General features: G+C 59.1%; 3 protein-coding genes across 5 annotated transcripts; 1 reads left to right on the top strand and 2 right to left on the bottom strand.

Moving 5' to 3' along the window:
• Positions 1 to 641: 641 nt before the first annotated feature.
• LOC148113588 (uncharacterized) lies at positions 642 to 2,947 on the bottom strand. Its single transcript, XM_087893777.1, has one exon. It carries the CDS (start codon positions 2,945 to 2,947, stop codon positions 1,577 to 1,579), a length of 1,371 nt encoding a protein of 456 aa, XP_087749903.1. The 3' UTR covers positions 642 to 1,576.
• Positions 2,948 to 3,053: 106 nt separating this feature from the next.
• On the top strand, positions 3,054 to 8,413 carry MPDU1 (mannose-P-dolichol utilization defect 1). 2 transcript variants are annotated; one of them, XM_034407242.3, is made up of 7 exons: positions 3,054 to 3,291; positions 3,700 to 3,765; positions 4,206 to 4,338; positions 4,710 to 4,795; positions 5,500 to 5,618; positions 5,768 to 5,878; positions 8,007 to 8,413. In XM_034407242.3, the coding sequence occupies exons 1-7, from the start codon at positions 3,054 to 3,056 to the stop codon at positions 8,121 to 8,123; spliced, it is 870 nt and encodes a 289-aa protein (XP_034263133.2). In that variant the 3' UTR covers positions 8,124 to 8,413. The 2 variants fall into 2 exon arrangements, with proteins under 2 accessions (XP_034263133.2, XP_060540713.2); XM_060684730.2 differs by lacking the exon at positions 8,007 to 8,413 and adding an exon at positions 6,506 to 6,982.
• Positions 8,414 to 9,179: 766 nt separating this feature from the next.
• Positions 9,180 to 11,539, bottom strand: SOX15 (SRY-box transcription factor 15). Of its 2 annotated transcripts, none has more exons than XM_034407243.3 (2): positions 10,948 to 11,539; positions 9,180 to 9,533 (listed from the first exon to the last, which is right to left on the bottom strand). In XM_034407243.3, the coding sequence occupies exons 1-2, from the start codon at positions 11,466 to 11,468 to the stop codon at positions 9,314 to 9,316; spliced, it is 741 nt and encodes a 246-aa protein (XP_034263134.3). In that variant the 5' UTR covers positions 11,469 to 11,539; the 3' UTR covers positions 9,180 to 9,313. The 2 variants fall into 2 exon arrangements, with proteins under 2 accessions (XP_034263134.3, XP_034263135.3); XM_034407244.3 differs by having other exon boundaries at positions 9,180 to 9,530.
• Positions 11,540 to 12,843: the final 1,304 nt, after the last annotated feature.

Raw genomic sequence — 12,843 nt, 5'->3', positions numbered from 1 at the left:
TACGGCCGTTGAAACTTGAAAATTCACATGATCGTTCGGATGCTTGGAAACTGACTTGTATTGATGACCATCCCGGAGTCACATGATTCCCTTTTGCAACCTTCTGACAGGCAGAGTCAAAGGGGGAGCCAGATTCGCTTAACGACCGTGTTACTGGCTTAACAACAGCAAAGATTCATTTAACAGCTACCGCAGGAATGTGGCAAAACAGGGTAAAATTGATTTAACTCTCTTAACAACAGAAAGGTTGAGTTCAGTCGTGGTCATAAATCGAGGATTAACCCATATCTCTTCGTATTACTGGTAATCCTCGATTTACGACTGCAATCCAGCATTCCCACTGCTAAGCCAAGAGTGAGTGTTGAGTGAGTTTTTCACTTTTTCCAGTGCCATTGTAACTTCGAGAGATCATTAAACAAGTGGCTATAAGTCGAGGACTACCTGGATGGGCTCAGGGCCTGCTGTATTTTGTTTTCTTTTAGTCACAAAGCTGTTTCCGGGACCCGAGACTGCGGTCGAGTTCCTGTTTTCTGCTCTTGGGCTGAGAGTCCCTCCCTGCCAGATGTGTCTGGACTGCTTCTGCTTTGGCAACCACACTCGGCGTGTGTGAAGAGAGATAGCAGAAAAGATGAGACACATCCTGAGCAAAACTCCTGAGGTTTATGGTGAAGGGCTCCCTTCTTCCCAGATGATAAACCTTCAAGGGCCCCTTATCAAGGGATCCTTTCAACCAGCCCCAGTCAACATGGCCCTATTCAGAATTCATTTTTAGGAGGCCAGCCCAGCCCTAAGAAGAATATCAAGAGTTGGAAGGGACCTTGGAGGTCTTCTAGTCCAACCCCTCCTCAAGCAGGAGACCCTAGAACAGGTTCATCAAACTTGGCAACTTTTAAGACTTCTGGACTTCAACTCCCACAATTCCCCAGCCAGCTATGATGACAGTTGAAGTCCAAAACTCTTAACTCTGCGTATCATTCCAGACACGTGTCTTTTTTTGAAGACCTCCAATGATGGAGCACCCACAACTTCTGGTGGCAAGGAGTTCCATTGGTTAATAGTTCTCGCAGTCAGGAAATTCCTCCTTAGGTTGGGGAGGTTGCTTCTCTCCTTGATGAGTTTCCACCCGTTGCTTCTTCTCCTGCCTCCGGGTACTTTGGACAATACAGGTCATCATTGACTTCGCTTAGGGACCATTGGAAGTTACAACAGCACCAAAAAAAAGTAACTTATGACCATTTTTCATGCTTATGACCATTGCGGCATCCCTGTGGCCACGTGATCAAAATTCTGACGCTTGGCAACTGATTCATACTTATGATAATTGCAGTGTCCCAGAGTCATGTGATCCCATTTTGTGACCTTCTGTCAAGCAAAGTCAAAGTAATAAATGTGGCAAGACAGGTCATAAAACGAGGCAAAATTCACTTAACAAATGTCTCACTTAGCAACAGAAACACAATTGGGCTCAATTGTAAGTCAAAGATTACTTGTAATAGAATGAACCCCCCCCTTACTCTTCTGACTCTCCCTGCGACCCCTCCCTCCCCTTCAGGCCCCCCTTCCACCCAGAGCCCACTCAGCCCCTCAGGGCCGAGGCCAGGGCATCTCGGATCTCTACCGCTTCGGCATCCTCTTCCTCCCCTTCCTCCATTGGTTGCTCCTCGCGCGGCTCGGCCTCATCCTCCATCCAGCAGGCCTGGAAGGCATCTCCGCGGGCCTCGCAGATGTTGTGCAGGGTGCAGCAGGCCGCGATGAGGGTGGGCAAGAAGGAGACATCGGTGTCGTTGCGCTTGGTCAAACAACGCCAGCGTCCACGCAGGCGGCCAAAAGCCACCGCCAGTACCGTCCGGGCAGCGTCAGCGTACTCGTTGAAGCGTTGCTGGGTGGGACTCAGAGCCCTTGCCCTGTAGGGTCGCATCAGCCAAGGCAGGAACGGGTATGAGCAGCCGCCCAGCAGATAGACGGGCACCTGCACCCCACTGACGTCTCGGGACCCTCCGGGGAAGAGTTCGCCCTCCTGGGCTCGCTGGTAGAGCTCGGACGCGCACAGCACTTGGGTGTCCGTCACCCGTCCTGGGCACCCAACGTTGATATCCCAGAAGCAGCCACGGGAGTCCACGGCAGCCTGCACCACCACCGAGTGCCATCCGCGACGGTTGTAGTAGCCCGCGGCGTTCTCGTTGGGGGCACGGATGGGCACGTGCAGGGAGCCCAGCACCCCAGCCAATTGTGGCAGGGGGAATCCGTTGCCAGCCGCCACCTGGTCCGGGTTGGGCGGGCGCACGTAGAGCGGGGTGAGGATGCCCACCACGGCTTCACAGACGTCACGCAGGATCTTGCAGACGGTGGAGCGGGACACGCCGAACAGCTGCTCTACCGCCCGATATTCGGTGCAGGCGCCCAGGCGCCAGAGGGTCATGGCCAGGCGGACGTCGGCTGGGATGGCCCGGCGCATGTTGGTGTCCCTGCGTTGGATGGCGTTGCGCAGGTGGGCGCAGAGGTAGTCGAAGGTGCCGGGTGACACGCGGAAGTTCTCGCCCCACTCCCAGGCGCTGAAGGCCTTGACCCGCACAATCTCCCAGAAGGCTGAGCTGCGGAATTTGCTCCACAGGCGCCGTTCCCGCAGCAGCCGGGGAAGGGCGCCCCCACCACGCCGGCCCCCAACGCCCCTGGAGCCCAAGCCAGGCGGGCTGTGCTCCCGGGCCAGCAGGCGGCAGAGCCACAGCAGGGCGAAGCGTTGGCGGCAGCGGGCCTGGGCCCGGCGGTGGCGCGCTGCCCGTCGACGGCGGTCCGCCTCGCAGAGACGACGGCTCCGCTGCAGCCGCAGGGCGTGGAGCAGGCAGAGGGCCACGGTGCCACGGCTGAGGGCGGGCAGCAGCCGGCCCTCCTCATCCTCGTGCCCGGAGGCGGCCGTGGGACAAGATGGCGCCTGAGGAATGGCGGCCATTTTGGCCCTCGATTGACCCTGAGAGCACGAGGTGAGGCGGCGCGCATGCGCGGGCGGACCGGCGGGGGAACCAAACAGCCTCGCGCAGGCGCCTCAGTCCAGGTAGATGCTCAAACTGAAAAGGGCATGCGCGTTCAGGAACGACGGCCGCTCCTCCGCGCACGCGCAGACGGACCGGCACTCTCCTCGGGCGCCTGTCCGGCCTTATGGAAGCGGAAGTCTGGCCCGCCTGAAGCCCCTCCTCCCCAAAATGGCGGCGTCGGCGCTGAAGGTCGCCCTGGTCCCCTACATTCTCCCCGAGCGCTGCTATGACGAGCTCGTCGTCAACCTCAACCTCCTGCACGGTGAGCCGGGCCCGCCCACCGCCCCGTCCCTTGGGGGGGGAGGGGTGTTACTCGGCGGCCCATCGTCCTGGCAACGGGCCCCTGGGCGGAAGTGCCTGAGTGGCCGTCGGCGGCCATCTTGGAGAAGGGCGGAAGCGAGGTTCGCCTGCGGGGGGGTGAGAGCGGAGGCGCCATGTTGGAAGTGGGCGGAAGGGGGCTTCTGTCGTTGGAATTGCTGGAAGATCGGGGGGTCCTTCCTCCATGGGGGGGTGGGGGAGGGGCAGGAAGGTCCTCTCCCCCTCCCACCGCAGGGCCTTGACAGGCAGCCGCCCGTCAGGTGCAGCGTCCGCGATGGGAGCCTCCCAGGGACCCCTTTGGGGGCTTCCCCGGCGCCGGTGGGACCCTCTGCGCTCTCTTTCCCCTTCGCAGTGCCCTGCCTGAAGGTCTTCCTCAGCAAAGCGCTCGGATTCGCCGTGGTGGCCGGTTCCCTCGTGGGTAAGAGACCCCCCCGCCCTTTCCCCTGGGTGCCCCGCCCCCAGAAGCCCCGCCCCCTCGCCCCTTTGACCCCGCCCCCAACACCCCCCCCCACCTTCCCCCCAATCTGCCTGCCCCACAATCCCCCAGCCCCAAAGGGCAGAGGCTGGCACACAGGACAGGTGGCAGAGAAGCCTTGATGGTGGGTCCATCAAGGCAATGGGCACAATCTTTCCCAGAAAGAAGCCCCTGTGCCCCCCACCCCCAGAAGTTGGGGGTGGGCTCCATGGCCCTCGCTTTCCTTAATGGTGCCGTGGGATGGAGGGCAGAGCCATGCACAGAGAGAGGTGGATGCTTTGGGGGTTATGCAACCTTCCGGAGTCCCCTTTGGCTGAAGGTGCTGTATGCTCTCCTGCCCCCCCCCTCCTCTAACCCCCATTGGTGTCTCCCCTTTTCCGCAGTGAAGATGCCCCAGATCCTGAAGATCCTGGGGGCCAAGAGCGCTGAGGGCCTGAGCTTCAATTCCATCCTGCTGGAGCTTGTGGCCATCAGTGGCACCATGGCCTACAGCATTGCCCACAGCTTCCCCTTCAGGTAGAGCCGGTGGATGGGTGGGAGTGGGATGGGAGCTTCCCGTAGAGCTGGACTGCTGGGTCGCTGCTCTTCCTCAGCATCGCTGGGTGACTGGGCCAATCACTGGGAGACGGTTCGGCATGAAAGCTGGCTAGAGAACTGTATTTGCTGAGTTGAGTTACGTATAGAGTAATAAAGGCGGAATAAAAGTCTACAAAGGGAAGGAATTTTAGGCTAGGCAGATCTCACCGCCCTACCCTGAGTGGGTGGGTGGGTCTGGACATGCAGGGGATTCCCTCCGGCCCAGACTTCGCAAGGGCTGCCAGTCCGTCTGCCCTTCCCCTTGGCCAGAGCGCCTACCCCCTGCCCTCTTTTCTCCCCCTCCCTCGCAGTGCCTGGGGAGAGGCCCTCTTCGTCATGTTGCAGACGGTGTCCATCGGCTTCCTGGTGCAGCATTTCGGGGGCCACACCAGGCGTGGTAAGTAGGCGAGGAAGCGGGGTGTGGAGGGTCCATGGGTAGCTGTGGCTTTTGCACAGAGGCCCACCGACACCCCTGCAGGGAGGCCGAAGCCGGAAGTGCTTTGGGAGGAGGATCTATTTGGAGAGGAAAACTCTTGAGTTTCCAAACAATTTTTATTGTTTTTCTGCTCCAAATATTTAGAATAGCAACCTGGGCAGCTTTCAGAGGGCGGGACTCCGACTCCCATAATTCCCCAGCCAGCTTTGCTGGGAGTTGAAGTCCACCCCTCTTGAAGCTGCCTCAGTTGAGAAACACTAACCCTGTTGCATTTTGTAACATTCGCAAAGGCATTCAGAATATTGACTTAATTTTATGTTAATGGAGATTTCTTTCTTGTTTTTTTTTTTTTTTCCTTGAAGAGGTTTCGCTTCTCATCCAAAGAAGCTTCTTTAGTTCTCGGTCCTTCAGTTCTTCAAAACTGAAGAAGCTCCTTAGATGAGAAGCAAAATCTCTTCAAGGGGAAAAAAAAAGGCTCCTTTGGGATGCTGACTTTGCAAAATGCTCCTCTAGTGTCCCACCGTTCTTGTGCCTCTCCCGCCACTGGTGTCCAAAGAAGGGGCCTGCACTGGCGTGGCGGGAGGGAGGGGCAGGGAATGAGGTGTGGGCTCCCCAGGGCCTCAGTTGTGGGACCGGAGCATCATGTCGCAACCCCCTCTCTGTAGGCCTGGCTTTTCTCTTCACCTACTTCGCCCTCCTGTCCCTCCTGCTCTCTCCGCTCACCCCATCCGTGGTCGTGACCACTCTTCAGGTGTCCAACATGCCCACTGCAGCCACCAGCAGAGTAAGTGGGACCCCACCCCCAGATTGTGGGGTGGGGGGGGATTGCTGAGAAGCCAGCTTGCCTAACAGCGATAGCAATGTGGCTGGGAGGCAGCCTCTCCCATTGGCCAGCTGGCCCTGGCATCTCAGACGGCCGCCTCTCTCCAACAGCTCCTCCAAGCAGCCACCAACTACCAAAACGGGCACACGGGCCAGCTCTCAGCCATCACGACCTTCCTGCTCTTCGTGGGATCCTTGGCACGAATCTTCACCTCCATCCAGGTAAGGGTGAGGCACTAATCAAGGGAGGTACTAACACCACTCTCTAAAGCCTCAGTAAGGCCACACCTAGAATCCTGCATCCAGTTTTGGTCACCACATTATAAAAAAAAGAGGTTGAGACTCTGGAAAGAGGGCAGAGAAGAGCAACCAGGATGGTGAGGGGACTGGAAGCGAAAACAGACGATGGACGGTTGCAGGAACTGGGCCTGGCTAGTCTAGGGAAGAGAAGGACCAGGGGAGACCTGAGAGCAGTCTTCCAATATTTGAGGGGCTGCCCCAGAGAGGAGGAAGGGGGTCAAGCTAGTTTCCAAAGGCCAGGCAAGGAATAATGGATGGAAGCTGACCAAGGAGATTCAACCTGGAAGTAAGGAGTTTTCTGACAGAACAATCCACCGATGGAACAGAAGTTGCTGGGAGCTCCATCCCTGGAGGCTTTCAAGAAGAGACTGGACAGCCGTCTGTCAGAAATGGTGTAGGGTCTCCTGCTTGGGCGGGGGGTTGGACTAGATGACCTCCAAGGTCCCTTCCGACTCTGTTAATCTGTAAAGGGGTGGGTGGGTCAGAAGGAAAGGGCCTGGAGAACTCTGGAGAGAGATGGGCCCCGTATACTCTGTTTCATTAATACAGGTAGTCTTCCACTAACAGCCAAGGTGGAGCCCAAGATTTTCTGCCGCTAAGCGAGACATTGGTGAAGTGAGCTTTGCCCCGTTGTTAAGTGAGCCACCGCAGTCGTTAAGTGAGGAACGTGGTTGTTAAGTGAATCTGGCTTCCCTGCTTGTCGGAAGGTCGCCAAAGAGGATTGAGTGGCCCCGGGACACTGCGACCGTCATAAAATACGAGTCAGCTGCCAAGCCCACAAAGTTTGATCACGTGACTGTGGGGATGCTGCAACGGTCGGATGTGTGAAAAACGGTCATAAGTCACTTTTTTTCAGTGTCGTAACTGTGAACGGTCACTAAGCGAATGGTTTTAAGTGGAGGACTGTCTGTAAATACATCCAAGGCTGAAAGGGAGCCTGGGAGGAAGAAGGGAGCCTTTGATATCCCTGATCCTCAGTTAATGAGTGTCCAGCCAGCATCCGGGCAAGGGACCCTAGAGCAGGTAACAGTCTATTATTGTAACAGTAAGAGAGTTGGAAGGCACCTTGGAGGTCATCTAGCCCAACCCCCTGCTCACCCAAGAGGCCTGTACTAGGGATTCGAACCGCCGAACTGTCGACAAGCTTAGCCACTGAGCCACCTCCGATGGCTCAGGTGAGCGATGGGCTGCTGGGCTGCCCTTTTCAAAGTTCACCAGGAGATGCCAAGCCTTGGCCTCCTTGGTTATTAAACAGGGAACTTTCACGTGGCTGGACTTCCACTCCCAGAATCCCCCCAGCCAGCTACGTCCAGGTGTTTTAAAAGTTGCCAGAGTTAAGAAACCCGGGGCTGGGGGATTCTGGGAGCGGAAGTCCACCTGTCTTAAAAGTTGCCATCCACCGCTCTGCCCTCCAGTTGGCCGGCCGAAACGGAAGGATGGCCGGCCACCTTCTGACTGGCCCGGCGTGGAGGGCAGAAGGCCGCCCCTCCTGAAATGTGGGGGTGGAGGGAGCCCCTCCTTGGACCCTGTCAAGTATTTGCAAGCCATTGGCACATGTGTCATATAGACACCAGTGGAGGCAGTGTGTGTCTCCACCCCTATGTGGGAAGGAGGGGCTTACCCTGAGTATAAAACCCCCTCCAACCTTTTCCACCTCTCTGGCTCTCTCCATCTCTCTTTTTTCACGTTTGTTCCTCATGAGACTTGATCTCTGTTGCACATAGTTAATATGATTTATCATATGAATAAATACGTTTAAGACATTTATTCATGCATCCGTCTCTGAACTCTTCTATGCTCCTGGGTGTTTCTACGATCCCAATTCCACAGAATGGTAGCAGAGGATGGTTTCGATCCATCGACCTCTTTTCATGTTTGTTCCTCATGAGACTTGATCTCTGTTGTACATAGTTAATATGATTTATCATATGAATAAATACGTTTAAGACATTTATTCATGCCTCTGCCTCTGAACTCTTCTATGCTCCTGGGTGTTTCTACGATCCCAATTCCACAGACCCCAAGGAAAACCTCTTCCTTTGCTTCTCAGGAGACCGGAGACCTCCTGATGGTGCTGACTTACGTCGTGTCCCTGGCCTGCCACAGCCTCATTTTGGGACAGGTGCTTTACTACTGGAACGCTACGGACAGGCTCAAGAAAGAGTGACCGGCCTGCTGCTGCTGCCGCCCATCCCCTGCGGGGCGCGGTGCCCGCAGGCTGACCTCAAGGATGCCCACTACCTACTCTCCTGCCTGCATTCTGAGTTCAGGGAAGTGGTCCCCTTCCCCACGAATTCCACCGGACTTTTTATGGCCCACGCAGGGCAGTGGGGCTGCCACCAGACTGCTGCTTTCTTTTATTTGGGGTGTAGGGTGTTGTGGACGGGAGGGGGGGTCTTTCCTTGCTTAACCTCCCCCCCCCCACTTTTGAAAACAAAGAGAGAAGCTGCAACAGAATGGTTCCTTGTCTTGCAGTTCTTCCTCTCCCCACCAGGGGGGACCCTTGCAAAACACAGCACCTCCCCCCAGGAACTTTCCCCCTCCCCAGGAACTCCCCCCCCAATGCCCTGGGGGGTGGGACTTGGGCCTCTTGCCTGGGCAGGCTAATTGGGGCGATTAGGGAGAGGAGCTGTGCCCCCCCCTTCCAGGGAGGGAGCCCAGGTGAGTCAGCACAGCTGCCTGGGGGAGGTGGGGGGGTAGCTTGGATTCACAGCTGGCAGGAAGCAAAAGCTAGGAAGCCCATCAGAAAAAACAGCCCACCGGGCATGACTTTCCCCCTAGCAAATGGGGTGTGGGGGGGGGAGAGCCAAGACTTGCAGCCCTCCCCCCCAAGCTCTTTCCTGGCTGTGCCATCTTCCCAAGGGTTGGGCAGCCAGCAGAAATAACCCTGGCGCATTGTGCCAGATGTGCCAGGCAAGGCTACTTGGGGCAAAGGGTCTCCTCCCTTCTCCCCTGCCAGGGGGGGCTTCTCCCTGGCTCTTGGGAGGTGGGGGTGTCAATCAGTTGAACTCTGCAAACTCTGCTCTTTAAAACAATCTTTTATTGGTTGTTTATATATAAAAAAAACTTTATATATATATATATAAAAAAACCTTTGTACTCCTTATAAAACATCCTTAAATTCTTCATGCTGGCAATCGCCCCACAGATACAGTTCGGGTCAGGCCAATGTCCAGAACTCCTCCCTCGCCCCCCCTTTCTTTAGGTCCCAATTGGGGGAAGGGGGAGTCTTTGCACCTCTTTCCAAACTCTGTCCACCTTTCCTGATCCTGGTTTGTTTTGTTTTGGCTGCGCCTGGCAAAATAATCCCGAAATGCGGCTGCCAGCTGGAGTCCTGTCGTCGTGTCGTCGTCCTTGCTAGAGGGGGGACAAGGGGGCAACGCTGCTGAAGCCCAGGGGCTGGTGAGGGTATTCCGGGAGGCAGCCCGGGGTGGCTGCGTCGGAGGCCTCGCACCCCTGCAGCCCGTAAACGGACACCGTGTCCGGGAAGGTCCCGAGAGGATGCTGAAAACCACTGTCCGGCTTCCTTGGCATCGTGGCGATGGCTGGGTGGGTTGGTGTGCCATAAACCAGGCTGCTGGGCAAGAGAAAGAAGGGCAAGGGGCTTAGTCCCATCCAGGGTAAGAGAGGCAGCAGGTGGACGGGGGTGCAAGAAAACAAAAGTGGGTTTGCAATATACGGAGCCCGCACCCCATCGATCTTCCTAAATGACAGTTTGGGGGCAGGTTACAGCTTGAGGGGACTCCCTTGCCTGGCGCCCCTAAGGCAGGAGTGGCCAACTTTGACAACTTCTGGATTTCAACTCCCAGAATTCCCCAGCGAGCCATGCTGTGTTTCCCCCTCCCTCTCTAGAGCTGGGAGATTGCAGAGGAAGGGACCACAAGAGAGTAAGCAGGCATCCAAAGCAGTGGATTATCACCCGGGAATTGAAGTCCATAAGTCTTCACGTTGCCAAGATTGGACACCCCTGCTTCTAAGGCTAGCCCCCCCCCCAAGGAAGGTCTTTCTAGGTCCAGCCAGGTCTAACGTTGGTAGAGGGCAGGCGGGACTTGCCCAGCTCCTAAGGGAGGGAGACAAGCACTTTGGGGGGTGGGTGCCACCCTTGCCACAGCCTCAATTTGGCCAGGCAGGTGCAGGGTTTCCAAGGGGGGAGGGGCCCTGGCTGTCCTGGGGAAGGGAGGGGGCTGGGGGTTCTGATTGTCACCTGCCCAGCCCTGCACCTGTGGGAAGAAAGCTGTGGGGGGGGGCATGGGCGGGACGGAGCCGCATTCCTCCCGCAGCCGGCTCTTCCAGTTCTGGCCAGGAGCCCCCAAACCTGTTCAGGCCTGTCTGGCCTCAGCCCGGAGCTGCTGCGAAGGGGCCCCAGAGGCTTTGCCCCCCCCTCCTCCCCGGGAGCCTTTGCTTAAGCCGCAGCGAGTCCGTGGCCCCCGGGGCTTCTCCTGGCAGAGCCAAGTTGCTCCTGGGCTCGCTCTGGCCCGGGCTTGACCCGGAAGAGAGGGGGGGGCTGCTGCATTTTGGGTGCCTGCCTGGCAGGGCGGGCCGGCGCTGCACCCAGCCGCTGGAGAGCGCCCGGGGAGAAACTGGCACCGCTGGCTGCGGGCACGCCCGACTCGTAGCACAACAGAAGCGGGGTCTTCGCAGCCTCGACGGCCGGCCGGAGAACCGTCCCGGGACCTCTGGGGAGGCCGGGGTGGGCTTGGAACTGGGGCAGGTGAGGCAGAAAGCTGGCTAATGGGGGTCACGCTTGCACGCCCCCACCCACCCACCCAAAGTGGGCGTCCTGCAAGAGGAATCGGGTTTCCCACCCCACGGACTCTGCCCCCTTGTTGTGGGGGGTGGGGGGAGGCAGGTCGCTGGGTGCAAGTGGCGAGTGGGCGGCTGCTCCAACCAGCCCGTCTCGGAAAACCCCCAAAACGCCCCCAAAAAGGTGTCTTGGGAGCCAAGAGCGTCCGCCCCGTCGAGGGGACACCCCCCCCCCCATGGAGTCTCACCTGCAGGGCGCCGCCGCGGCCCCAATCGCGTAGCCTCCGCCGGGGCTTCCTCGGAAGACGTCGGGCGAGCCGGCGTAGGCGGCCGTCCAGCCGAGGGGCGTCGAGGGTCCCGGCAGGAAAGCAGGGGAGCCCCCGCTGGCTTCCCGGCCGGCCCGGCTCTTCCGTCGCGGCCGGTACTTGTAGTCCGGGTAGTCCTGCATGTGGCGGGCCCGCAGCCGCTTGGCCTCGTCGATGAAGGGCCGCTTCTGGGCGTCGTCGAGGCGCTTCCAGGCGGCGCCCAGCCGCTTGGAGATCTCCGAGTTGTGCATCTTGGGGTGCTCCTGCGCGATCCGACGCCGCTGCCCGCAGGACCAGACCATGAAGGCGTTCATGGGCCGCTTCACCTTCTCCGCCCGCGCTTCCGACGGCGGCGCTTCGGGTTGCGGCGAGGGAGCTGGGACGGGCGGGGACGGGCCAGCCGCCCCCGCCGCCGCCGCCCAGCCCCTCGGGGTTGCCTCCGGGGTGTAAAAGCCCGCGAACATCCTCCCCACCCCCGTCGGAGGCGGCGCGACTAGAGAGCCTCGAGAGGTCCCGTCCTTGGAGCAGCCGGCAGCAACGGAGCACGTGCGGCCGGTCGGTTCTGGGATATAGGGGACCAGGCCCCGCCCCTCCAGACCCCGCCCCTCCATGCCCCGCCCTCCCCCTTGCCTTCCCCCCCCCCACACTTCTGCCGCCGCGCTCTGCCCCCATCCCGGCCGGGAAAAGGCGCCCGGGGGCGCAGAGCTGACGGACCCCCGGCGGACGGCTCCCTTCGCCTCCACGTCCCCCTCGAAGGCACCGCGGTCCTCAGCCCCCAACCCTGCCTTACCCCGGGCCGAGCCCTCCAGGCTGCTGCGTCTTTGCGGGAAAGCGCCGGGTTTCTGAGCATAAGCAGAGTGCTGGCACGGCCCCTGAGCGCGTGGGAAAGGCCGGGCGGGCTCGGCTATGAGACAGTAGACTAGACAGTCCCTTATCTGAAATGGGATAGGTAGGTTCTCCTGATTGAGCAGGGGGCTCGACTAGAAGACCTCCAAGGTCCCTTTGCAGCTCTTTCATTCTATTCTAAGTCCATCGTCTCCTGGTCAGCCGCGGACCCCGCGATGCTCGAGCCCGCGACTTCGAGAGGTCTCCCGCGGCCGTCGGACCCTCCCGGTCTGCCCTGGGCCGCGCCGGGGACCCCGAGGTGCGCCCCTAACAGCAGCAGCAAAAGCGGGGGTCCCCAGCGGGGCTTTCCAAGACGGGGACCCCCGTTCGCTTCCCCGCCGGGGGGTGTGTGTCTCCCGACCGCCGATAACCGACGCCGGGTGTTTAAAGCAGAGCTCCCACCCCACCTCTCTGCCCATGGGCTGCTACGTGCAGGATGATGGGAGTTGTAGTAAAGCCCATCCGGAGGAAATGAGGCTTCAGATCGGCAGCACCTGGAGGGGGGGGCGCATGATGGGCCCTAGCAAGGCCCCAGAGGGCCCCAGAATCAACCCCGGGTCTCCCACCCAGCTCATTGGATCCTCAGCCCCACAAGCAGTGGAAGAGTGGGACCCTCCCCAAGCCCCCCACCCCAAATTAGACTGGGGGCTGCTCGTCTTTATGGCTTTAGGTGGGCAGTTCCCCTTTCCGGCTGCCAAGGAAGGTTAACAATTTTGCCCTCTTAGGCACAATCTGGAGCACAGCATGCCCCCCCCTTTTTCCCATGGGGGTGGGGGGGATACACAGGATCAGCCTTTCCTCAGCCCAGGAAGGGCCTTGTGTTGGGGGGGGGGCACTCTGAAAGGACCAGAGAGGAGCCCCCTAAAAGTTCCTTGGGCTGATGGTTGGGGGGGGTTCACCCTGCTTTGGCGCTCTCAGCACAGGCACACCCCCCCACCCCTGGCTTTTCCCTCA

Source organism: Pantherophis guttatus, chromosome 4 (assembly GCF_059756535.1).
Source record: "Pantherophis guttatus breed Tessera chromosome 4, ASM5975653v1, whole genome shotgun sequence".
Taxonomy (NCBI): Eukaryota; Metazoa; Chordata; class Lepidosauria; order Squamata; family Colubridae; genus Pantherophis; species Pantherophis guttatus.
This window is presented reverse-complemented; position numbering and strand designations above follow the sequence as displayed.

What these genes read in the sequence shown, in the direction of transcription:
- MPDU1 (XM_034407242.3), top strand. Translation starts at nt 3,054, where the DNA reads ATGCTCAAACTGAAAAGGGCATGCGCGTTCAGGAACGACGGCCGCTCC. An exon ending in GGTGGCCGGTTCCCTCGTGG is followed by an intron (nt 3,766 to 4,205) that starts GTAAGAGACCCC and finishes CCTTTTCCGCAG; the next exon opens with TGAAGATGCCCCAGATCCTG. An exon ending in CCACTGCAGCCACCAGCAGA is followed by an intron (nt 5,619 to 5,767) that starts GTAAGTGGGACC and finishes TCTCTCCAACAG; the next exon opens with CTCCTCCAAGCAGCCACCAA.
- LOC148113588 (XM_087893777.1), bottom strand. Translation starts at nt 2,947, where the DNA reads ATGGCCGCCATTCCTCAGGCGCCATCTTGTCCCACGGCCGCCTCCGGG.
- SOX15 (XM_034407243.3), bottom strand. Translation starts at nt 11,468, where the DNA reads ATGTTCGCGGGCTTTTACACCCCGGAGGCAACCCCGAGGGGCTGGGCG. An exon ending in GCCGCGGCGGCGCCCTGCAG is followed by an intron (nt 9,534 to 10,947) that starts GTGAGACTCCAT and finishes TCTCTTGCCCAG; the next exon opens with CAGCCTGGTTTATGGCACAC.